Source organism: Panulirus ornatus, chromosome 8 (genome assembly GCF_036320965.1).
Source record: "Panulirus ornatus isolate Po-2019 chromosome 8, ASM3632096v1, whole genome shotgun sequence".
In the NCBI taxonomy this organism is placed as follows: Eukaryota; Metazoa; Arthropoda; class Malacostraca; order Decapoda; family Palinuridae; genus Panulirus; species Panulirus ornatus.
Window position 1 is genome coordinate 26,894,281 of NC_092231.1, and position 27,719 is coordinate 26,921,999.

Sequence of the window (27,719 nt, forward strand, 5' to 3'; positions counted from 1 at the left end):
ACAGGACCTGAACATGTAGGAGGGTGAGAGGCATGCATGGGATAGGGTGAATTGGAATGATGTAGTAAACAGGGATCAGCATGCTAGGATGAACCATTGAAAATCTGTGGGGCCTGGTTGTGGATGGGGAGTTGTGGTTTCAGTGCATGACACATGACAACAAGAGATCAGATGTGAGTGAGTGTGGCTTTTCTTTGTCTACTCCTGGTGCTACCTCTCTCATGCAGAAGGTGATCAAGTATGAAAAAAATTATTTCTATGATTATTATTATTAGTACAGTATTATTTTTAATGTTATTATCAATTATCAAGATACTATAATTATGTAGCCCCAGGGCCCCGTTCTCTTGGGGCTCCTGCAGCTTCAAGGCTGAGCTATACTTTCTATGAATAAGATGGATTTCTTTGAAGTAGAATTTTTTTATGAGACTGCACTGTTTCACCAACAGATAACAGTACAGTGCTACCTTGCTAAAGGTGACTTTTCACCCTTGGTGTAACCTCCAGCAAGCAGAGTGTGATAACATGACTACAAGCATTAATGGCTATATATACATACCACAGTCACAGTGAATAGAAAAAAATTACTTACTTGTATTCACCTCAGCTGGAAAAAAAAGCTACAAATATCTTGGCTCCAGTGAAAGGCTCAGATGCTTTTTTTCATTCAGGCATCTTTTGCTTACCTCACAGCATACTTTATGAATGGAGGGTTATATGTTAGATTTGCCATGATCGCACTGATTTATAAACCAATTCAAAATTAATGCTTCAAATTTAAGTTCATAGCACATTTTTGTTTATTTCAGTGAAACTCCTAAGTATGTTTCATTTACTGTACAACTCAAGAAGTTTCACTCAGCAGTATGTAAATTGCTCTTCACATCAGTTATGGAACTTTTTCCCCACTTTATCTGCTTAAAAAGATTCCAGCACCCAGATTCTGATCACAGTTCTTATAATTGAATAAATGCATCAACCTATCAACTGTTTTGATTTACTAGAAAATTGTAATAATCTCACAGACAGTCACAGTGCACACAACAAACTTCAGTGGATCTATAGTCCAATCCCCTGCTATAATTCATATATTGTTCTTTCAGTGTTACAGTTATGTAACCTGTCCCTATGAACAGTGTATCCTGGATGGTACTCATAAAATGTCCATTAACAAGATGTAATATGCGCAACATCCTCTATCACAAATGATTACCTGATTAATGAGCTAACAATGTATCAGAATTAAATACATATTTGAGAAAAATATCAATAGATTTTCTTAATAATTTGAAGAGTAAAAGAATTACTCCTGTGTCCATTTAGAGACAGCTGGATTATCAGTACATCCTATAGAGGTTGCCTGTCAAATGTTCTTCCTTCACTAGTAAATATTTTAATTCTTGTATCTTTCTATAGCTGGCCTATCTTTTTAATCTAATTCTTAGGCTGTTCTGTTCTTTCTGTGAAATAGCTCTTTGCAAAAGGAAATTTAATTTGCTCTGCTCACCTTGGCAGGCTGTTCCATCTCGGGACCTGAGGGCTGCAACCTCTTCATCTACCACCTGCCACAGGAATTTGGTGATGCTGAACTGATGCAGATGTTCCTCCCTTTTGGAAATGTGATCTCTTCTAAGGTGTTCATTGACAGAGCCACCAACCAGAGCAAGTGCTTCGGTGAGACCTTCATTTGTATCATCTCTTTTAAAACTGAATACTGTATACAATTCACTTTAATATATTGAGTAGGAAAGGGGCTTAAATGCAGGTAAAGGTACCTTTTTCTTATGCTTCTTTTAGATGTTTATGTATAATTTGTACACATTTTTTTTGCTGATATTGTATACAATTGAGCATGTGACAGTATCCATTTATTTTATCCTATGTGTAAGTGTACACATTTCCATAAATATTCATTGGTACGTAGTTTTATGATTCAAAACTTAACATATTCTCTCAGCCATTGTAGCCAAATTGGTAATAATAGTGTCCTATAACATTCATTTTTTAGCTGATGCTGAAAATTAAGTTTGTTTGAAATTTTTGTGGTTATTTTAAGGTGATTACCGGTGGGACATTCATTGAAATTGGTTTAGTGTCATCTTTAGATTAGGGGTTGTAGGACTAGAAAGAAAGGTGACAAAAACAGTAAGGCACTGTGAACAAAGGAACAAAAGCTTGAGAAGTGAAGAAATAGGAAACTCTGTTATGTAAATGTTGGGTGTTTATTTTTTCATTTTCTATAAAGTTTTCTTGCTCTGACCTGTGAATGACATAAGTGCTTTGTATTTGCAGGTTTTGTGAGCTTTGACAACCCTGCCTCAGCTCAGGCTGCTATCCAGGCGATGAATGGCTTCCAAATTGGCATGAAGCGCCTAAAGGTTCAGCTCAAGCGACCCAAGGATGCCAATAGACCTTACTAACGGCCGCACTCTGTAGGGGAGACCAGGTATGAAGAATTTTACTGAGTGTTGAGAAAGATTTGTCAGCTTAATTTTCATTACAGTGCTGGTGTTACTATTATCTCTTTCAAGGCAGTGGTTCTGAAAGTGTGGTGTGCAAGAATCTTTCAAATGGTCCTTAAGCTGGTCATAAATGTAAATAATTTGGGGAAGGATCCTTAAGTTTCTAATACCTTAAAATAAAAGAGGCTTCTCATCTTCAAGGTTTGGTAATGAAAGTTGTTAGTGTAGGCTGATAAACTAATTTTTATGCCTCTAAGACATAATGTCATATCAACAGTTATATACATTACCCAGGTTTGGCCGAGTCAGCTGTTTAGTATGTGATCGTGAGAGCATGTATTGTGATGAAATTTTATCTCCACTTTTGAATGAGTATTCAAATAAACCAGTTCACTAGCATGACACTTGCCACTGTTCTTTATATGTCAATATATTTTTGCACTAATATTTGGCTATAATAGATTTTCTTTTATTTATGATAGTGACCAACAGCCAGTTCTTCCTTAAATGGCCCCTTAATTTTGACAGCCCTCTGAGACAAATTATTTGTTGTGATTTAGATGGGGATTAACATTGGCACTCTTCTTTTTTGAAATGAAACTAAATGTAGATTAATGCATTGCTTTTTGAATAAATATTTTCACCATATTACATTAATTTTCAAAAACTGTGACTGGCTTCCCAGATCCCTTCTTTCAGTACTCCCCAAATATAAAAAAGAAATTGCGCAGCAACAGACCATTGTGTTCATTTGATAGTGGAAATCAGAAGCTCGTAGACTAGTCTGGTAAGAGTAGAAAGACGCACAGTTGTTTCAAATAGAAAAACCAGCAAACATTTCATGTAACTACAGAAATATAAGTAATGTCAGTCATGGACCAGAAGTAAAATGTTTATCAACTATATTCTTAAACATATCTATGGTACTGCTTACAACTACTCTGATTGGTAAATCATTCCATTTGTAACAATTCTGTTGTGAAAAAAAAAAGACGGCCTCCTTCAAGGGAAAATGTTTGCCCATACATTTGTATCCATTATTATGAGTGTAATCAGATGAATCTAACCTTAATAGCTTGTAAGATCAAGAATGTCTAAGCCTTCAGAATTTTGAGTATCTGTACTAGATCACTTAATAACAGTCTCTTTTGTAGGCCAAATAAATTTATCTCATTTAGTTGGCTCCCATAGGAATTGTTTCTCAGTTCAGGAATCATCATGGTAGCCCACCACTGTACTCTATTCTGTTTAAGCTTTTCTCTCAAGTAGGGTGATTAAAAATGAACATGATATTTAAACTCAGGACTAACCAATGAAATTGTGAAGATAGATGATAATTCCCCTGAACTTTAATTTGAAAACCTCAACTGTGAATCAAGGAAGTTTCTCACCCTTTTTACTCCTGTACATTCTTTACTTGGCTCTAGGTCACCAAGAATTATTACAACAAAGTCTTTTTTCCTGTAACATTTTGTAGCTCAACAAAATTCATACAGTAGCTTGCATTCTTATTTTACTACTAATATATTAAACTTTGCACTTATCAGTATTCAGACTTATTTGCCACCCTTGAGCCCAGTCCATCAGATTTTTTATGTTTGAAGCTGCAGACATTCACTATCTGTTATATCACCAACAAATTTCCATATTTCACAGTAGAGCCTATTATCAGCATCATTCATACAGTATATATGAGAAAGAGCACCAGTCTCAAGACTGATCCCTATAGCACACTTCACTACATCTAACCATTCTGTAGCATGACCATTAATTACTACCCCACCTCTACTGAGTGACCTAACATTAACCAGTAACTTTTGCTTTAAAATTTTACCATACATTTTTAATATCAAAAGAAATCTAGTAGATTTGTCAGATGAGCAGTTTCTTCAAAAACCATGCAGAGAATTGTTTAATTAATGGTAATTCTCTAATTGGTTCACAGTTCATCATAAATATTCAGATGGTTTCCATAATTTTACCCATCAATTATGTTAAGCTAATTAGACAATAATTTCTGGGCAGTGACTTTTTATCTGTCTCAAGTACCAGTATTACATTGGCCAGCTTTCATTCCTCAGGATAATTCCCCATAGACAGTGACTTATTAAAAAAGAACATTCAAGTGAAAAAGCAGTCAAAGATTAACTCTGATTTTTTGCAACTTTCTTTGTTCTAAGATGAGAATTATCAGGGCCTGCCATTTTTTTTTTTTAACTTTCATGTCATTCATTGCTTATAGTATATCTTTAACTTTCATATCAACATTTTGTTGAGCATTTTCCTCTCTCAGCAGTGAAAGGATAGGAGTTATGCCTTCAGTTGTAAATGCAGATACAAAAAAATAATTTAAGATTTTTTACATATACTCTGTGCATTAACATTAGAGATTTTGATATACAACTGAGACATGTTTTGAAAAGTATTTACAGTGGGGATGGGCCTGCTCCACATGGGCATTTTGACCAAAATGCTTCTATAGATTAACTAATGCTTCTATAGATTCACTAAAGAGCTTACCAGAATGTGCAGCACCCACTTCTTTCAGGTGTGGTCCATTGTTTGTAAAAATTTCAGGATACTCATAGAAATTCTGCTTGAAGTTTATGAATTCAACTCTGCTGGAAACTAGGTGTCACATATATGTTAATGAGACCAAAATGCCTTACTGAAGGAGATCTTTTCATTGCTGATCCTGGACTAAACTCCTAAAATCATAATGTTATTAGTTTTGAAAAGATGTATAGGTGGTAAAAAAGAGTGGGATTTGTGATCCTCAGGAGTATATAAGGATTTTAACGTCAGTATTGTGACAAGCATAGTGTGATATCAATCAGAAAATGAGTTGAATGCTAATAACAAGCCTAATGTTGGGTATTACAATACTGAAGAGACTGTTAGTGAAAGTCCTGCAGCAACACACTTAGTGACCAAAAGAGCAAGAACAAAGTAAAATTAGAAGTACAGGTACACCAGCAGTTTTCCAGCATTCTTGGTTCCAAAGCCTTGCCGGATTAACAATTTTGCTGGACCAACAGTGGTCACATAATAATAATTCATCAACACACCTCTAACCCCCTAATTATACATCTCCCATGTGTTTTAAGTATACCATGGACTGCTAGAAATTTAAATTATGCATATTAAATGTAAATCAAATGAATAAATAAAATACAGGCACTTATACACCTGCTCAGGACTGAGGTACTTATCAGCTACAAGTTTCACAAATTCATCAACATACTCGGCAACTCCTTTTCTCCATACACTTTAGTCATGGAAATACCATGACACTTCTTGCATCTTTAAAGCCATCCTTCACTATAGTCATGCTCATGTTGTAATTTAAGTTCTTTATGGAACAACTTAGCCTGGTCCATTATCATGCTGCCTGACAAGTCCACTCCATCACTCCGACGCTTTTGAAACCATTCCATCATCACTCGATCGTGCTCAGTACTCTTACCATCTTTCATACTTTTTGTAATCGTCATTTGCATCTTGAAATCACTGTCTGCATAGAATTTCAATATTTTCTCCCTTTGCTTCTTTATATCATAAACAGTTGATGAACAAATACTGTAGATGTCACACAGCTTATGCACCAAAACACCTCGGTCCATTTTTTCAACAGTGCTACTTTATCTTGGATCAATATGGACTAGTGTTTATGTTTAACACCACAACTGACACTCTCTTATGTCTTAAAAGCCATAGCTAGGGTTAAATTTAGGCAAAATAAGCTAAGAATCTCACAGAATTGTGGTATCACCACCAAGTGCAGTGTAAAGAATGTAAATAAGCGCGCCCTATACACAACGCCATCTGTGGCTGCCCAGTATACTAGTCTCGTGGCAGTGGTAATTTCAAGTTCCCTCATGTAACTTTGTCCAGACTAAAGGAGGTGCCGAGCCATCAGTTGCCAGAAATTCGGTGGTGTACCTGTATGGCTACTATTACTAAAAAATGGTGTTTATTGGATGAGCAATAAAAGTGATCGTGTTTTGTGCTATAGAACTTCTGCTAGTGAAATGCCATGTTGGACAAAGGAATATACAAGAAAGCCTCTTGTCTTTCAAGAATGAATGCAAAGAACTAATCATAAGAACACAATGCGGTTTATTGCTGCTGGTGAGAAAAAAAAAAATAGAGAAATTAATAGAGCTTGCTGCACATATAATGGCAAATGTCATGCTTGGTGAAGGGCACATGTGAGTTTCAAATAACATTTGTAGCTGAAAATGTTGAACTTAGTTATTGTCAGAAGTGCATCAGAGCCAGTACTTCACACTCCAACTTGATGAGTCCACTGATGTTGTGGGAGGTATGTACCTATTAGCCATATGTCAAGCGTGAATATTCAGAAATGATGAATTTCTGCTCTGCTAAAACCAGCATACCTACATGACAAGAGAAGCCATATTAGGATACTGTAATAAATGTTTATAACTTCTGTAAAGTGAATTGGACAGGATGTGTTGGCATTAGTATTGACAACAGCCCATCTGTGTGTTTCCAAGCATTTGCAGTGTTATCATTGCAGTGCACTGTAAAATTCATCATGAACAACTCACTGTTAAGAAAATGCCCATTGGCATTAAAGAAGTTTTGGATAAGGCATTGAAAACTGTGAATTTCATAATGCATGAATTTGCAAAGCTCTTGGTAGAGAGATGGGGAGTGAGCAAAGGGTGTATTTTTCATACTGAAGTTTACTGGTTCTCATGGAAATGTGCTTTAGAAATGTTTTCTTTCAGATTGCATGAAAAACTTCTGGCATGCTTGGTTAATATTTTCAGCACCCTGAATGGCTTGAATCTTTTCTTGAGAGAAAGATTTCATTATCTTTAATGTTTAGGACAAAGTGAAAGCACTATGTATGAAGACTGAGCTGTGGCATGTTCAACCACCAAGAAATTTACTTTTTACCAACTTTGTGCTTTGAAGGTTTTTATTGTTTCCTGGATGGATACAGAAAACTGACCTTTACAGGGTAATGAGTAATTCAGAGGGTATTTCTCAGAACAAGATAGAGGATTTGATTGGATTATAAATCCATATGCCAACATGAGCCAATTAAAGAGATTGATGTTAGGCTCCCATCTGAATTCTGACATACTTTTGGCTACATGTTAAATCGGTGTATCCTGGTCTCACCAACACGTCTTTGAAATTGCTACTGCCTATCCCAGAAACGTATGGCTGCAAGTTCAGATTTTATCATTTATGAGACAAAAAAAAAAAAAGAAAAAGAGGAATCCACTAAGCATGATGCTTTACATGTGACTGAAACTTTTGTTCTTTAGAACAAGGCATAACCACCTTGGTAGCATTCTTCCCCATAAGTCTAGTAACTTTCAACTTTGGCAGAAGGAGAGAGAGGAAAGGGGTAGGATAAGCTGTATGAGTGGTCTTTGTCCCCCACTAAAGTGGTTTGCTGAAAAAGTTTGAAAACCCATTCTAGGGTGTGAAATATGCTTATCATTTTCATACTGCATATAATACTCTGTTCTATTTATAGGATTAGAAATTTTTGAATAATTGTAATTTATCTCCATACTTCTTATTTCAAGGCTGCATGTGAAAAAGTTAGTCATTGTAGGTAGCAGGTGTCAGTAGAAGCAAGTTTCATCACTAATTATCATATATCTGATGACATGAGTAATAAAGTAAATGTAGAACAGAAAGTATTCACAATTAAAAGAATAGTAATCCTGTTTTATGATATTGGAAGTAGGTTTCTTTGCTATGTTGCTTCAAAATAAGTGTTTGGATTTTACCATATTTCCAGATATGTTTCAGGCTGGACCTTTCCCTCTTATCAAAATAATTGCCTATCTGTAATTATCTCTTGAATATTCTGTACCATCAACCTTTTAAATTTTTCATACTGTCAGCTTTCAGTTTCTTTGTTTATTCTGTTCCAACCCTCCATTCCTCTCGGAGTGATACTTTATCCACTGATTTTCTGAACAGTTAAAGTGGTGTTCTTTGCACATTCCTCGAGTACATAAGGTGAGATTTTATCATGCCTATGCACTTAAGGTGGTTAAGGTCGTGTGCCTAAGGATCCTAATCTTTTTCATAGTCACTCCCACCACCTATCTCTCCTGCTTTAGGAGTACAGTACTGTGGCCTCCATTATAAAGTTAGAATAGGAATTTTGCCTATAGATCTTTACCAATTTCCACCTCAGTTTTTGTGATGCTTCCTTCTGAGTCCTCTTGTATGATTATTTGTTTCCTGACTTGCAATTTGCTTTTAGTAAATTTATGAGTTTTTGATATTTTGACTTTTCTATTATATCTCTATGTTCCATTTTCTTTTGCACTTTCCTAAATTTAACCATACTCATTCTTTGCCTTTTTATGCTTCTCAAAAACCATTAGGTTGTTTCCCTTTCTATATTTTCCTAACTTCTTGATATCTCGTATTACACCAATTTTCAGAAATGACTAGGCTCTGCCTGCTCAAGGTTATGTTGCAAGTGAAAAGTATCCTTGTCAAGGCATTTTAATCATCAGTTGACAAAATAGAGTACTGTTTCATTGAGGAAGTTCTCACTCCAAAAGGGGTCTATCCTGTCCTAGCTGTTAAGTTTAGCATAGCTTTGGAGCTGCAGGAGCCCCTGGAAAAGGGTCCTGGAATAACACCAAGACCCCTATTGGAGGTCCTGGGGTAGTTAAATAAGTAAACCAATATTCACTCCTCTCTGGTGCTCTCTCTTGTTTTCCTTCCATTTGAACCCATATAATGATGAGAACCTTATGTTACATTTTAGATGGCAGTTTGTCATTATTTGAGTAAGAGTGTACAGGCTTTTTACTTTTCGGCCAAAAAGGATGCAAGAATCATGAAATTAGATAGTCTCTTCTTATGTAACCTGCAGTTACCTAAAATTACAACTGAAATACATTTATGTAATTTAGGTATTATCAAATTATGATTTGAAATTGTTGATATAGTAGTACATATAATTTTTCAAAATCAGTTAGTCATACATTCTCAAGAGCTAACATTTTCCATGTTTTACAGGGGTATTTGACGGTGAAGCTGTTCTTCAAGATGGCTCCGTGTTGATCATAGCCTGAGTATGACATTTATATCAAGTATTAGGAATCCAAAGCCTAGGTTGTAAGTAAAAAGAGAAGAAAATACTTGAAAAAATATAACTTCCTCTGCAAGATGAACATTATTCCCATATTTCTATACTACAAGTGCTACATATACGAGTCCAGAGAGCTTGAGTTGCTACACAGGCTGCAGGAGGCCTCAGAGGTGGTGAAAAAGGGACGGTTGCTAAAAACAGATTGCTCAGATTTCTTTTTAGAGAAATGCATACAGTGGTATAGGAAGTCCACAGTTGAGGCCTGTGCTGCTGTGTACACAAACTGTATATACGCTGTACCGAGCTCTTGCACGGTACCAAAAAAAGGATTTGGGACTGGAGGTCCCTTTCCTCTCACATGTTGATAGCCATGTTATTACTGAGAGTATGGAAACAATATTTTTAATATTAATAAGCCTTCTGTTAAAGTTATATTACGTATCATAATATTTCAACTATATCATATTGTTAAGAATAGTAGTATACTTAAGACGTGCTCTATCAGCTCTACGCCATTTTGTGCGAGTTGGCCGGGTGATGTGGATCTCCCAGCACCGGATGTGTCCTAACCCGCCCCGCTGACGGGTTGCTCCTTCAGGGTACTAAGTGTTGCGTGTCTCGTGTCTGTTGCCTCACGCCCTGCGTTGTGCCCGGGCGCCCACACAGCCGCCACCCCCTTGGCTGTCGTCTCATGGCTCAGTAATTGCCCATGTTTTTACCTGGTAGTCTGTGGGCATACTGTCCACAAGTGCTTAGCTTGAAACTGGGCCGCTGTAGCGGTGATGCCACGTGCACTGGTGCTCCTCACGCCATTTTGCGTGCCGTGTGGCCGGGCGGGGCACCACCCACCCCACCAGACCAGGGCGCTAAGGTCTCTTCCCAGCTCCACAGTTGGACAACCAAAGTGATGGCCTCAAAGGGTTCAGAGGCCCCTAGTCTAGTGTCAAACTAGAGGATTAGCTTCTCTATACCTGTAGATGCCTATAGATACATAGATTACAGCGCTAGATAGCTTTCAAGTATAGAGGAAGTCTCATAAAGACACATTGTATATATGCTGAAGGTAACTTGGTAGGACTATTGACCCTGCATTTGATCATATGTACAGTGGATAGCATATTCACTAGACTAAGGGTACCAACGCTTATCTCCAGTCAATTTTATATCATGATATATTTTTAAATCATTTGTATCCAATGGTTTAATAAGATTTGTGCATTTCTTTGTGGCTTAGATTTTTAGACATCTGTATGTTTGTCAGATCAAAGTGGCATTATTTTCTAGTCAAGGTGTACTTGTTATTTTTTTAAACGATTACAGTTTTTGCAGCGATCTTTCATCTATGATCTCAGACATTCCATCTAGTCATTATAATTGTTTTACCCACCTTCTTGGGTACTTGATTCCCCAACCCCTCCCCTTATTAATATATATGTCATCCACATAACTTTTGAACCATTGACAGAAATGTGCCAAGAGAGTTCAAGATGATTTCTCCATTACCTGGTCTATTTTATTTGTTTCATATATTTACATGTTATACACCCTTGTGGTTTAGGAGTAAGAATTACTAATTTCTGAAAGAATGAAGCTGTTTCTCTGACATAGCATATCTAGTCCAATATGTACATACGCACCACTGTCAGGCTCTATTATATTAAGGCTGCTCTGTGGAGGAGACTGTATGCATTTTGTCCTTTACCTGACTGTCTCCTTACTGACAGTTAGGTCATGATTGACAACAAATTTGTAATGTTTGAACCCAAGAGAAGACAGAGAGGTATATCTACAAGACCAAATAAGGATATGGTATTCTTACAGGAACAAGATCAGTCTCCACCATAGGAATACTCTGAATAACAGTATTGGACAATATAAAATGAGATGATGGATACTGGATATGCATGTCTCTTTCTCACAGCAGGCTGATGTAATAAGTCTGTGCCACTGTAATATTACATAGGCCCTATTGCCTTGCTCATGCTGGCATCTTGTTTTAAGTGAAATCAGGCTTTGTTTGTCAAGCTTTTACTAAGATTTCATAATTTTTACTAAAGTTAATACTTTACATTGTAAACAAGATGGCAGTATTTGAGTACAACAGGGATATTATTAAGGATTGTAAGGAGATAGCCACACCAAAGAAATAAGAGAAAAATACTTAAAGAATAGTTTTAGTACATCACGTTTAGGAACTGCGTAGCATATAATTTATTATCATTTATTTATTTATTGCTTATAATTTATTAATAAAATTGCCTAATGGAGAGTGTAATCTACAATGGTTAGTTTTCAAGGGAACATGAAATCTAGTTGTTTTGGGACCAATTTAAGTGTCTTTTGGTCAATTCGTGTAACATGGTGTCGTTCAGTGACGTGTTGTATTCGTTTGAAACCAACCCACTTTTGAGGTATGTTAAGATGCCCTTTAACTACCATAAGATACACTCTCTAGTATATTGCTAATACTTAGCCCCTATAAATTTTAAGGATATTGGTAAATGCCTGCATATTATAAAGTATTCATTTTCGTATTAATGGAGGAAATCAGGAGGCCCATACCTGCAACTGTGAGTTTATTTTTTCTGCAAGATGTCGGGTATGTTGCAGACAGAAAAGTCAAATTTTTTGGACAAGATCCTCATTGGCTAAGGAGTTGAGAGTACTTATAGATCACTTTATAATTGTGAATGCGTGACTTGTTCCCACCAGAATGGTACAAAGTGTTTCCAGTGAAGATGGCTGGCAACCTTTGGTGTTGACTGCCTTTGGTGACTTGTTTAAGTAGTGGTTAGCAGGGCCCCAGCATATCAGTGTTGCGCCTCCTCTGGCCTTGCCTGGTCCTTGACCCTGGTCCTGGCGGAACTGGCTGCCTGCACGGTCTCTCGTCTTGCGCCTTGCCTTCATTGACCCCACCCCGTGCCAGGAGCCGGCAGGCCCCTTTCTGCCGGCCACATCGCCCCCACCCACCGACAACTACGGTCCTTTTCACACTGCTGCTGCCTACCCGTCCTCATCACCCTTGCCATCAAACAGACCTTGATGTATTAGGCTGTGATATAGGTTACGGGAGCAAGAGTGCACTGCCACATGGTGTGTACAAGGGTAGGATAGGTGGATGGGGGTGAGGGCAAGGCTGGACCTGGTGCGCCGCTTGTGTCTAACACAGCGCCTGCCCCTGGCTTCCTCCATGCCACACCTCACCACAAGTTGCAGGACTCACCCTTCTAGGGGACAATGGGTCCTGTTAAGCTATATGGTTGTTCATCAAGATGGCAAGCTCTGTAAGCTTTTATATTGTAATTTTCTAGACCCCAGATTCTTCTCCTTCCAAGAGAATTTAAATAGCATGGTAAAACGTAGTTAACCATTTGAAGTAGTTTGATAGGAGCATAATTTATATCTGATTTGCCATAGTTAAGAGTAGACGGCTTGATCCGGCCTAAGGCGCCATGGGATAGCCAGTATCCTTAATTATTCACAATCTCATGAGTCAGTCTCATGAGTCAGTTGTGCTGGACAAGCTTGTGACCACCACCAGCTGTGCTCCATTATTGCTGAAACCATAGCCAGGAGTTGCTGGCACAAATGGCCTGGGCAAGTTTTCCATCAAGTAAATATACCAGATCAGCTAGGACAGGGCCTTGTGGTACACACTCCAGTTGAACTATGGCATTGTACCCAGCATTTGTCAGCTTTGTGTATAAAATTTGTATGGAAAACTTTTTAGATTTGTATGAAAATTCAATACGTATTTGTGGTCTTTAAATAATAAAGAGTTGATACATGCTGTCATGCTGGCTCTGCCTTTACATGACACTGTAGTTGATTTTTAATATATATGTTAAATTTTAATTATACATAGCTTTGATCTATATGGATTTTAAACCAGGCATTGTGCAACAAATTGTATATTTTATCAAGGTATTACAGCATTTAAGTGTAACCTCTGTGACAGGGACAACTGAACCTCTTTAAATTGTTGCTAATTGCACAAATATATACATTGATTGTTAAAATGTGCACAATATTGTCAATGAAAAAATTTATTTGACTGTATTTTACTCAAAAGTAAATAAATAGTACAGTACATCAAAAATTGTAAAGTATCACAAGTAGGGAGAATCTAAGTTGTGTAACGGTTCAAAAGGGTTTTGATATACCCTTGATGGGTCGATTGCGAGTGTGTAGCATTCTTGCCCTTGTAAAAGTGATACTTTGTAATGAAATAAAGATCCAATATATTTTCAGCCTATTCTTTTACCTGCACCTCATTCCAGTGAACAAGGATATAGATAGGATTTGTTTCCCCAAGCTATATCTAATATGAATTATCGGAAAAGTTTTTATAAATACATTAGAGCTTACACTCTCAAATATTTCAGAAAAGGGCCACACAGCACAAACCAATACAGTGGAGTTTTACACTGGTAAGGGCCCAGCTTTACAACTTTTTATTAATCTATATTTATTTTGCTTTGTCGCCGTCTCCCACGTTTGCGAGGTAGCGCAAGGAAACAGACGAAAGAAATGGCCCAACCCACCCCCATACACAGTGTATATACATACACGTCCACACACGCAAATATACATACCTATACATCTCAATGTACACATATATATACACACACAGACACATACATATATACCCATGCACACAATTCACACTGTCTGCCTTTATTCATTCCCATCGCCACCTCGCCACACATGGAATACCATCCCCCTCCCCCCTCATGTGTGCGAGGTAGCACTAGGAAAAGACAACAAAGGCCCCATTCGTTCACACTCAGTCTCTAGCTGTCATGCAATAATGCCCGAAACCACAGCTCCCTTTCCACATCCAGGCCCCACACAACCTTCCATGGTTTACCCCAGACGCTTCACATGCTCTGATTCAATCCACTGACAGCACGTCAACCCCGGTATACCACATCGATCCAATTCACTCTATTCCTTGCCCGCCTTTCACCCTCCTGCATGTTCAGGCCCCGATCACACAAAATCTTTTTCACTCCATCTTTCCACCTCCAATCTGGTCTCCCACTTCTCCTCGTTCCCTCCACCTCCGACACATATATCCTTTTGGTCAATCTTTCCTCATTCATTCTCTCCATGTGCCCAAACCATTTCAAAACACCCTCTTCTGCTCTCTCAACCACGCTCTTTTTATTTCCACACATCTCTCTTACCCTTACATTACTTACTCGATCAAACCACCTCACACCACACAATGTCCTCAAACATCTCATTTCCAGCACATCCACCCTCCTGCGCACAACTCTATCCATAGCCCACGCCTCGCAACCATACAACATTGTTGGAACCACTATTCCTTCAAACATACCCATTATTGCTTTCCGAGATAATGTTCTCGACTTCCACACATTCTTCAAGGCTCCCACAATTTTCACTTCCGCTTCCATGGTTCCATTCGCTGCCAGATCCACTCCCACATATCTAAAACACTTTACTTCCTCCAGTTTTTCTCCATTCAAACTTACCTCCCAATTGACTTGACCCTCAACCCTACTGTACCTAATAACCTTGCTCTTATTCACATTTACTCTTAACTTTCTTCTTTCACACACTTTACCAAACTCAGTCACCAGCTTCTGCAGTTTCTCACATGAATCAGCCACCAGCGCTGTATCATCAGCGAACAACAACTGACTCACTTCCCAAGCTCTCTCATCCACAACAGACTTCATACCTGCCCCTCTTTCCAAAACTCTTGCATTCACCTCCCTAACAACCCCATCCATAAACAAATTAAACAACCATGGAGACATCACACACCCCTGCCGCAAACCTACATTCACTGAGAACCAATCACTTTCCTCTCTTCCTACACGTACACATGCCTTACATCCTCGATAAAAACTTTTCACTGCTTCTAACAACTTGCCTCCCACACCATATATTCTTAATACCTTCCACAGAGCATCTCTATCAACTCTATCATATGCCTTCTCCAGATCCATAAATGCTACATATAAATCCATTTGCTTTTCTAAGTATTTCTCACATACATTCTTCAAAGCAAACACCTGATCCACACATCCTCTACCACTTCTGAAACCACACTGCTCTTCCCCAATCTGATGCTCTGTACATGCCTTCACCCTCTCAATCAATACCCTCCCATATAATTTACCAGGAATACTCAACAAACACATACCTCTGTAATTTGAGCACTCACTCTTATCCCCTTTGCCTTTGTACAATGGCACTATGCACGCATTCCGCCAATCCTCAGGCACCTCACCATGAGTCATACATACATTAAATAACCTTACCAACCAGTCAACATTACAGTCACCCCCTTTTTTAATAGATTCCACTGCAATACCATCCAAACCTGCTGCCTTGCCGGCTTTCATCTTCCGCAAAGCTTTTACCTCTTCTCTGTTTACCAAATCATTTTCCCTAACCCTCTCACTTTGCACACCACCTCGACCAAAACACCCTATATCTGCCACTCTATCATCAAACACATTCAACAAACCAACTTTTTATTTTATAATAATCTCATTTAAAATTCATTGTTTACATTTACCATTCCTGTCCTAATCTATTCCATGCATCTGCAACTCTGTTTCTTACAACTCTACTATATTCTTATGGTACATTAGAATCATTATATAATATGATGCATATCAAAAAAAGTTTGCACAGTAGTAAAGTGCACTATACTGTAAAATCCATTTCCATATAAATAAAGGATTAAGGACCATAGGCCAAAAAAACAAAATTTACTCAAAATGTTAAGGAAATAATATATCAAATAACACTCAAAATGTTATCCAAGTAATGAAAATAATATGCAACACAGAAAACGATAGGTATCTATGCCCATTTGTCATAATCACATTTCTCTGGGTTAGCTTGGCAAAGTTTTGTCATATTTTCTTTGTGGATATTGTTAAAATTGAATGTTGGGTCTTGACCCTTTAACACATTAGACAAGACATTTCCGGAATAATTATTTTGACTGATATAGTTGGCCATGTAGACGCCAATAACTTTAGGTAAATGCCAAGAGTAACTGTAAATACACATTAAACAATCAACAAACAATATGTTGAAAATAATACCAAATACAAATTATAATTCAAATACAAGAGAGACACTATGGCAGACTCGCTATCAAGGTATTTAATCTGATCTAAGATTCACAATATTAATATAAATGCTGCTCTCCTTCAACAAACAATATATACCTTCATCCTTCATTATAACCATATATTTAAACACTGATGACAAATAAAAGGGCAAATACAACCTGATTTATACAGGAACAATGGCTGCACACGTTTACCTCTAGCTAACAAGAATGAGAAAAAGCAAATCTATGTTCCAGTAATTTAGCTCTAGCTCCCAAAATTTAACAAGCACTTCTTTATGCAAAAAAAGTAATAATTTTCACAATACTCTTACAATTTATAATTTATATAATGTCAATGACACAATAAAGGAGTACAATACACTCCCTGAGTTTTGAGAAAACAAAACAATGCCATATTATTTAGGAATACTGCACAAAAAAATTTAAAAAATACACAAACCCTTCTCAAAAAATACATGACTCATCACTCAGGTTAATTCATGACTAGCAGGCATGCGGGACAACACATCTACAATATTATCTTTCCCTCTCACATGCTGGATAATTAAATCATAATCTTGTGTCATATGTCTTTGATGGGTTAACTACTGATTAGCATTTTTCATATTGTACAAAAACACTAGAGGATTATGATCTGTAAAAACAAAATTGGTTTTCCTAACCCTCTTATATCAACATCAAAGTTTTGTAAACTCAAAGTTTCTTTCTCAACAGTACTATAATTTTTCCAATAAGGAAGAAACTTTTCAGAAAAATAACATAATGGATGGTAAATGCTTCGCTTCTCCTGCACTAACAATGCCAACACCAACATCACTAGCATCCACATGTAACTTGAAGGCTTGTTTATGATCTGAAGTACATAAAATTGGAGAACAAATTAACATTTGTCTTATCTTTGCTAAAGCTTTATTACAGCTGTCATCCCAAACACATTTTACTCTATTTGATAATGACCTTGTTAATGATAATGCAAGCGGAAAAATATTTACAAAACCTGTAAGAATCACTCATTCCAAGGAATCTCGATAACTTTTCTACTTGAAGGAAAGGGATATGCCACTATACTTTCAACTTTTGCATCAACCGGATGCACTTATCCTCATCCCACAAAATAACCTAAATCACAATATGAGCCTTCACATATTACCTTTACTTAAGATTTGCCTTGTCTAACATTTCACTTCTCTAATCAAGGAGACATATTCATCCAACTCTCTAAAATACAAAACATCATCAATATATACAGAACAATTCTTAACACCAAGCAACACTTCATGTACTAACCTCTGAAAGCAACTTCCACTGTTCTTCATGCCAAATGGTAACACTTTATAATGGTATATATACCATGGTTACAAATGCTGAGAAAGTGTTCGTCCTTTCAGTCAGTCAAACTTACAAACCTTGCATCTCCAAATTGGTCAATACAGTCATCAGTACAAGATATGAATCAGTTTTGGCTACATTACTGACCTTCCTATAGTCTTTAAAAATCTATAAGAACCATCAACTTAAGGAATTAACACACATGGTGAGCTCCAAGGGCTGTTACTTGGTTCTATCATATCATGCTCGAGCATGTATTCTTCTTCCTTTTTTCATTATTTCTCTTTTCTTCAGAAACATTCAGTAAAGATGTTTAATTGGAGAAACATTTTCTACCTCTACAACATGAATTACAACTCATTCTTCTAGTAGCATCAGGAAATAATGATTTATGCTCATTTATGATTTCCATAATTTCACATTTTTGTTCAGTGTCCAAATGCACAAGCTTACTTTCTATCTTAATCAATATCTCAAAATTTTTCAAAACTTAACCTTCACATCTCAGCTTATCATCATCTGGACCATCAAACTTTTCATCCTCAACATTTACACATCCAGAACTCGCTTCTTCCCTTACTAGTATACTACCTTTCCATTCACATGTCACTTTTCTCTCAAAACATGACATAGCTGGTTCTTGCACCTATCTGGCATGTTTACAACATACTTCAAGTCTCCTACTTTCTTTCATACTATCCACTAGCCACCATACCTTGCTTTGAGAGGATTACTTGCACTGGCAATAACACTAACACCTCACCTGGCTGGAATTCTTGGCTCTGGCATTCTGATGGTTCCAGATCTTCATGTCATCTTGGGACTCCTTCAGGTTCTCACTGGCCAGCTCACAAGGTCTCAACAATCTACACCTGAAATCACACACATAACTCAGCAAAGTTAGAGTCATCACTACCTAACCACTCTTACTTCAACATACTCAATGGCCCCCTCAAACAATGACCAAAAACAAGCTCGTGAGTTAATAAACCCTGTTGACTCCTCCACAGCATCTCACAAGGCAAACAGAGATAATGGAACACCCTCAACCCAATCAATTCTAAGTTCTTCACAATACATTCTCAAAGTGTTCTTTAATGTTTGATGAAACTGTTCTAAACTACCTTGACTCTGAGGGTGGTATGAACTTGAAAGATTCTATTCAGTGCGAAGTCCTTTCAAATCTTTTTTGAACATAATGAAAGTATAATTGCTCCCTTGATCTCTGAATTATTTCTGGCTATCCTACCCACGAAAAATATTTAACTCTCTAGTGTGGATACTCCTAAGTGGGGTGAATACTCCTAAGTAGTATTGCTTCAGAAAAGTTGGTTGACAAAAACATAAGTCAACAAATTATCATTTCCTCTGAGTTTTTGGTAAAGTTCCAATACAATCAATTATGATTTTATTAAAAGGTTGGCCAAAAGCATGAATAGGCTTTAGTGGAACAGAGTGAATAATCTAATTTGGTTTTCTTACTTTCTGACAGGTTGGACAATATCTACAAAATTTGGCAGCATCTTTCTCAACGCAGGCCAATAAATATGCATAAGTAACCTACTTACAGTCTTCCATAAAAGTAATGCCCAGATAAATTGTAATCACGGGATAAAGTAATGAATGATATTCCTATACAGCCAAGAAACTACAATCTGCTTTTTTTTTTTTTTTATCTCCCAATGATCTGATGTAAGAACACACCATGTGTATTGAATCTAAATAGCTCATCATCAAACTGACCCTTTCTCTCTGCTTCATTCCAACCTTACTTCAAACTACTATCTTCTCAATGAAACTTTAACAACTCATCTTTATCAACTTTGAAACCTGGAAGATAATCTACTTTTAACTCCACTCTTTCACCTAAACTGACATCACACCCCTCCTCAAATAATTCATCTACATCTACATCCTCAACCTGAGCCATAGCTCTAGCACAAGCAGGATATACATTAGTATTTTTAACATACAAATCTGTTATATTGTAATAATCATCACATACATAATTTAAGTTTGACAGGTATGTAATAGTACCCCCATCAAGAACTCCCTTTACATCTTGAGAACTTTTTGTTCTATTTATTAGTTTTAGGGACAGAGACACCAACATTTGTTTCAGAACCAGACAAATCAACAGAATTATGTTAAATAAGGTCAAGGGGATCATCAATCGTTTTTGGTTCTGGACCTATTCTGTCTCCTGTCAAATCGTTTCCGAACAAAATGTCCACTCCATGGATAGGAAGGTCATCATTCACGTTAAATTCAGTCTTAGGTTAACATAACGCAGTGGAATGGTCAGGCCTGTTCCTAGCCCTTTAACTCTAGTCTCTTCACTGGAGTATGACTCTGCAGTCCACTCTAGCAATTCTTTGAGGACTGGGCTCTGGTTAGCTCCAGTGTCCCTAAGGTTCATAATTTTTCTCTTGGGACACCTCCTCCAGTGATATCTCCCCCTCAGTCATAAATGGTTCAAAACTAACCACACACTTTTTAATTTTACTGTCTGTGGTACCTCTTGACTCACTGTGCATATTCTGAGGCCTTCTCTGAGCAACAGTTAGCCCAGCTGACTCAGAGGTATTCTACACTGAAATTTGTCTTAACCTGTTCTCCAAATGCATAACATCTTAATGGTGGCCTTTCCTGCTGACCCCCACATCTGTTAGAAACTGACTGTGACTTATAGTCACAGCTGACCTTGCACCTTATCACCAACATTTTTCCCATCCAGTTTTTCTCTATTCAAACTTACCTCCCAATTGACTTGACCCTCAACCCTACCGTACCTAATAACCTTGCTCTTATTCACATTTACTCTCAACTTTCTTCTTTCACACACTTTACCAAACTCAGTCACCAGCTTCTGCAGTTTCTCACCTGAATCAGCCACCAGTGCTGTATCATCAGCGAACAACAACTGACTCACTTCCCAAGCTCTCTCATCCACAACAGACTGCATACTTGCCCCTCTTTCCAAAACTCTTGCATTCACCTCCCTAACAACCCAAACCATAAACAAATTAAACTACCATGGAGACATCACATCCCCTCCCACAAACCTACATTCACTGAGAACCAATCACTTTCCTCTCTTCCTACACATACAAATGCCTTACATCCTCAATAAAAACTTTTCAGTGCTAACAACTTACCTTCCACACCATATATTCTTAATACCTTCCACAGAGCATCTCTATCAACTCTATCATATGCCTTCTCCAGATCTATAAATGCTACATACAAATCCATTTGCTTTTCTAAGTATTTCTCACATACATTCTTCAAAGCAAACACCTGATCCACACATCCTCTACCACTTCTGAAACCACACTGCTCTTCCCCAATCTGATGCTCTGTACATGCCTTCACCCTCTCAATCAATACCCTCCCATATAATGTCTCAGGAATACTCAACAAACTTATACCTCTGTAATTTGAGCACTCACCTTTGTCCCCTTTGCCTTTGTACAATGGCACTATGCAAGCATTCCGCCAATCCTCAGGCACCTCACCATGAATCATACATACATTAAATAACCTTACCAACCAATCAACAATACAGTCACCCCCTTTTTTAATAAATTCCACTGCAATACCATCCAAACCCGCTGCCTTGTCAGCTTTCATCTTCCGCAAGCTTTTACTACCTCTTCTCTATTTACCAAATCATTTTCCCTAACCCTCTCACTTTGCACACCACCTCAACCAAAACACCCTATATCTGCCACTCTATCATCAAACACATTCAACAAACCTTCAAAATACTCACTCCATCTCCTTCTCACATCACCACTACTTGTTATCACCTCCCCATTAGCCCCCTTCACTGAAGTTCCCACTTATTCCCTTGTCTTATGCACTTTATTTACCTCCTTCCAAAACATCTTTTTATTCTCCCTAAAATTTAATGATACTCTCTCATCCCAACTCTCATTTGCCCTCTTTTTCACCTCTTGCACCTTTCTCTTGACCTCCTGCCTCTTTCTTTTATACATCTCCCACTCATTTGCACTATTTCCCTGCAAAAATCATCCAAATGCCTCTCTCTTCTCTTTCACTAATAATCTTACTTCTTCATCCCACCACTCACAACCCTTTCTAATCTGCCCACCTCCCACGCTTCTCATGCCACAAGCATCTTTTGCGCAAGCCATCACTGCTTCCCTAAATACATCCCATTCCTCTCCCACTCCCCTTACCTCCTTTGTTCTCACCTTTTTCCATTCTGTACTCAGTCTCTCCTGGTACTTCCTAACACAAGTCTCCTTCCCAAGCTCACTTACTCTCACCACTCTCTTCACTCCAACATTCTCTCTTCTTTTCTGAAAACCTCTACAAATCTTCACCTTTGCCTCCACAAGATAATGATCAGACATCCCTCCAGTTGCACCTCTCAGCACATTAACATACAGAAGTTTCTCTTTCGCACGCCTATCAACTAACACGTAATCCAATAACGCTCTCTGGCCATCTCTCTTACATACATATACTTGTGTATATCTCTCTTTTTAAACCAGGTATTCCAAATTACCAGTCCTTTTTCAGCACATAAATCTACAAGCTCTTCACCATTTCCATTTACAACACTGAACACCCCATGTATACCAATTATTCCCTCAACTGCCACATTACTCACCTTTGCATTCAAATCACCCATCACTATAACCAGGTCTCGTGCATCAAAACCACTAACACACTCATTCAGCTGCTCCCAAAACACTTGCCTCTCATGATCTTTCTTCTCATGCCCAGGTGCATATGCACCAATAATCACCCATCTCTCTCCATCAACTTTCAGTTTTACACATATCAATCTAGAGTTTACTTTCTTACACTCTATCACATACTCCTACCACTCCTGTTTCAGGAGTAGTGCTACTCCTTCCCTTGCTCTTGACCTCTCACTAACCCCTGACTTCACTCCCAAGACATTCCCAAACCACTCTTCCCCTTTACCCTTGAGCTTCGTTTCACTCAAAGCCAAAACATCCAGGTTCCTTTCCTCAAACATACTACCTATCTCTACTTTTTTCTCATCTTGGTTACATCCACACACATTTAGACACCCCAATCTGAGCCTTCACAGAGGATGAGCACTCCCCGCGTGACTTCTGTGTCCCCTTTTAGAAAGTTAAAATATATATATATATATATATATATATATATATATATATATATATATATATATATATATACACATTTTTTTCATACATATTCGCCTTATTTCACGTTAGCAAGGTGGCGTTAAGAACTGAGGAGTGAGCCTTCGAGGGTATATCCTCAATTGGCCCATCTCTCCGTTCCTTCTTTTGGAAAATTATAAACGTGAGGAGATGATTTCCAGCCCCCCCCCTTCCCCTTTTGTTCACCTTCTACAACACGCAGGGAATACGTGGGAAGTATTCTTTCTCCCCTATCCCAGGGATAATATATATATATATATATATATATATATATATATATATATATATATATATATATATATATATATATATGTGTTTGATGATAGAGTGGCAGATATAGGGTGTTTTGGTCGAGGTGGTGTGCAAAGTGAGAGGGTTAGGGAAAATGATTTGGTAAACAGAGAAGAGGTAGTAAAAGCATTGCGGAAGATGAAAGCCGGCAAGGCAGCAGGTTTGGATGGCATTGCAGTGGAATTTATTAAAAAAGGGGGTGACTGTATTGTTGACTGGTTGGTAAGGTTATTTAATGTATGTATGATTCATGGTGAGGTGCCTGAGGATTGGCGGAATGCTTGCATAGTGCCATTGTACAAAGGCAAAGGGGACAAAGGTGAGTGCTCAAATTACAGAGGTATAAGTTTGTTGAGTATTCCTGAGAAATTATATGGGAGGGTATTGATTGAGAGGGTGAAGGCATGTACAGAGCATCAGATTGGGGAAGAGCAGTGTGGTTTCAGAAGTGGTAGAGGATGTGTGGATTAGGTGTTTGCTTTGAAGAATGTATGTGAGAAATACTTAGAAAAGCAAATGGATTTGTATGTAGCATCTATGGATCTGGAGAAGGCATATGATAGAGTTGATAGAGATGCTCTGTGGAAGGTATTAAGAATATATGGTGTGGGAGGCAAGTTGTTAGAAGCAGTGAAAAGTTTTTATCGAGGATGTAAGGCATGTGTACGTGTAGGAAGAGAGGAAAGTGATTGGTTCTCAGTCAATGTAGGTTTGCGGCAGGGGTGTGTGATGTCTCCATGGTTGTTTAATTTGTTTATGGATGGGGTTGTTAGGGAGGTGAATGCAAGAGTTTTGGAAAGAGGAGCAAGTATGAAGTCTGTTGTGGATGAGAGAGCTTGGGAAGTGAGTCAGTTGTTGTTCGCTGATGATACAGCGCTGGTGGCTGATTCATGTGAGAAACTGCAGAAGCTGGTGACTGAGTTTGGTAAAGTGTGTGAAAGAAGAAAGTTAAGAGTAAATGTGAATAAGAGCAAGGTTATTAGGTACAGTAGGGTTGAGGGTCAAGTCAACTGGGAGGTAAGTTTGAATGGAGAAAAACTGGAGGAAGTAAAGTGTTTTAGATACCTGGGAGTGGATCTGGCAGCGGATGGAACCATGGAAGCGGAAGTGAATCATAGGGTGGGGGAGGGGGCGAAAATCTGGGAGCCTTGAAGAATGTTTGGAAGTCGAGAACGTTATCTCGGAAAGCAAAAATGGGTATCTTTGAAGGAATAGTGGTTCCAACATTGTTGTATGGTTGTGTGGCGTGGGCTATGGATAGAGTTGTATGCAGGAGGGTGGATGTGCTGGAAATGAGATGTTTGAGGACAATATGTGGTGTGAGGTGGTTTGATCGAGTAAGTAATGTAAGGGTAAGAGAGATGTGTGGAAATAAAAAGAGTGTGATTGAGAGAGCAGAAGAGGGTGTTTTGAAATGGTTTGGTCACATGGAGAGAATGAATGAGGAAAGATTGACCAAGAGGATGTATGTGTCAGAGGTGGAGGGAACGAGGAAAAGTGGGAGACCAAATTGGAGATGGAAAGATGGAGTGAAAAAGATTTTGAGTGATCGGGGCCTGAACATGCAGAAGGGTGAAAGGCGTGCAAGGAATAGAGTAAATTGGAACAATGTGGTATACCGGGGTCGACGTGCTGTCAATGGATTGAACCAGGGCATGTGAAGCATCTGGGGTAAACCATGGAAAGTTTTGTGGGGCCTGGATGTGGAAAGGGAGCTGTGGTTTCGGGCATTATTACATGACAGCTAGAAACTGAGTGTGAACGAACGGGGCCTTTGTTGTCTTTTCCTAACACTACCTCGCACACATGAGGGGGGAGGGGTTGTTATTCCATGTGTGGCGAGGTGGCAATAGGAATAAATAAAGGCAGACAGTATGAATTATGTACATGTGTATATATGTATATGTCTGTGTGTGTATATATATGTGCACATTGAGATGTATAGGTATGTTTATTTGCGTGTGTGGATATGTGTGTATATACATGTGTATGTGGGTGGGTTGGGCCATTCTTTCGTCTGTTTCTTTGTGCTACCTCGCTAACACGGGAGACAGCGACAAAGCAAAATAAATAAATAATAAATATATATATATATATATATATATATATATATATATATATATATATATATATATATATATATATATATATATATATCTTTTCTTTCTTTCAAACTATTCGCCATTTCCCGCGTTAGCGAGGTAGCGTTAAGAACAGAGAACTGGGCCTTTGAGGGAATATCCTCACCTGGCCCCCTTCTCTGTTCCTTCTTTTGGAAAAATTTATGGATCTGGAGAAGGCATATGATAGAGTTGATAGAGATGCTCTGTGGAAGGTATTAAGAATATATGGTGTGGGAGGAAAGTTGTTAGAAGCAGTGAAAAGTTTTTATCAAGGATGTAAGGCATGTGTACGTGTAGGAAGAGAGGAAAGTGATTGGTTCTCAGTGAATGTAGGTTTGCGGCAGGGGTGTGTGATGTCTCCATGGTTGTTTAATTTGTTTATGGATGGGGTTGTTAGGGAGGTGAATGCAAGAGTTTTGGAAAGAGGGGCAAGTATGAAGTCTGTTGGGGATGAGAGAGCTTGGGAAGTGAGTCAGTTGTTGTTCGCTGATGATACAGTGCTGGTGGCTGATTCATGTGAGAAACTGCAGAAGCTGGTGACTGAGTTTGGTAAAGTGTGTGAGAGAAGAAAGTTAAGAGTAAATGTGAATAAGAGCAAGGTTATTAGGTACAGTAGGGTTGAGGGTCAAGTCAATTGGGAGGTGAGTTTGAATGGAGAAAAACTGGAGGAAGTGAAGTGTTTTAGATATCTGGGAGTGGATCTGGCAGCGGATGGAACCATGGAAGCGGAAGTGGATCATAGGGTGGGGGAGGGGGCGAAAATTCTGGGAGCCTTGAAGAATGTGTGGAAGTCGAGAACATTATCTCGGAAAGCAAAAATGGGTATGTTTGAAGGAATAGTGGTTCCAACAATGTTGTATGGTTGCGAGGCGTGGGCTATGGATAGAGTTGTGCGCAGGAGGATGGATGTGCTGGAAATGAGATGTTTGAGGACAATGTGCGGTGTGAGGTGGTTTGATCGAGTAAGTAACGTAAGGGTAAGAGAGATGTGTGGAAATAAAAAGAGCGTGGTTGAGAGAGCAGAAGAGGGTGTTTTGAAATGGTTTGGGCACATGGAGAGAATGAGTGAGGAAAGATTGACCAAGAGGATTAATGTGTCGGAGGTGGAGGGAACGAGGAGAAGAGGGAGACCAAATTGGAGGTGGAAAGATGGAGTGAAAAAGATTTCGTGTGATCGGGGCCTGAACATGCAGGAGGGTGAAAGGAGGGCAAGGAATAGAGTGAATTGGAGCGATGTTGTATAACGGGGTTGACGTGCTGTCAGTGGATTGAATCAGGGCATGTGAAGCGTCTGGGGTAAACCATGGAAAGCTGTGTAGGTATGTATATTTGCGTGTGTGGACGTATGTATATACATGTGTATGGGGGTGGGTTGGGCCATTTCTTTCGTCTGTTTCCTTGCGCTACCTCGCAAACACGGGAGACAGCGACAAAGCAAAAAAAAAAATATATATATATATATATATATATATATATATATATATATATATATATATATATATATATATATATATATATATATATATATTCTATCATACTTAATCGCCGTCTCCAGCGTTAGCGAGGTAGCACAAGGAAACAGAGAAGGAATGGCCCTACCCACCCAACTACACATGTATATACATAAATGCCCATACACACACATATACATTTCAATGTATACATACATATACATACACAGACATATACATATATACACATGTACATATTCAAACTTGCTGCCTTCACTTCATCTATTCCCACCGCCATCCCATCACACAACATAGAATCCCCCCGCGCTACTCTTCTTCCCTTCACCTCCGACACATCTATCCTCTTTGTCTCTCTCCATGTGTCCAAACTATTTCAACATACCCTCTTCTGCTCTCTCAACCACACTTTTTATCATCAAATGCATCTCTTACCCTTTCACTACTTACTTGATCAAACAACCGCACACCACATATCATCCTCAAACATCTCATTTCCAACATATACACCCTGATCTTTTCAACCCTATCCATAGCCCATGCCTCACAACCATATAACATTCTTGGAACCACTATCCCTTCAAACATACTCATTTTTCTCTATGAGATACCACTCTTGCCT

General features: G+C 38.4%; 1 protein-coding gene and 1 long non-coding RNA gene across 19 annotated transcripts in view; one reads left to right on the forward strand and one right to left on the reverse strand.

The window, feature by feature from the left end:
- LOC139749872 (CUGBP Elav-like family member 4) overlaps positions 1–13,815 on the forward strand; it is a 1,199,110-nt gene extending 1,185,295 nt beyond the window's left edge. For all 18 annotated transcript variants that reach the window (XM_071664229.1, XM_071664237.1, XM_071664228.1 and 15 more), the window contains 3 exons: positions 1,516–1,674; positions 2,293–2,446; positions 9,498–13,815. In XM_071664229.1, the coding sequence (XP_071520330.1) occupies positions 1,516–1,674; positions 2,293–2,420 (287 nt within the window). In that variant the 3' untranslated portion in view covers positions 2,421–2,446; positions 9,498–13,815. The remainder of the gene's footprint in view (positions 1–1,515; positions 1,675–2,292; positions 2,447–9,497) is intronic.
- A 2,506-nt stretch (positions 13,816–16,321) lies between these two features.
- LOC139749874 (uncharacterized) overlaps positions 16,322–27,719 on the reverse strand; it is a 37,508-nt gene continuing 26,110 nt past the window's right edge. Inside the window, exon 2 of the long non-coding RNA XR_011713054.1 lies at positions 16,322–18,897. This is a non-coding gene — a long non-coding RNA (uncharacterized lncRNA). The remainder of the gene's footprint in view (positions 18,898–27,719) is intronic.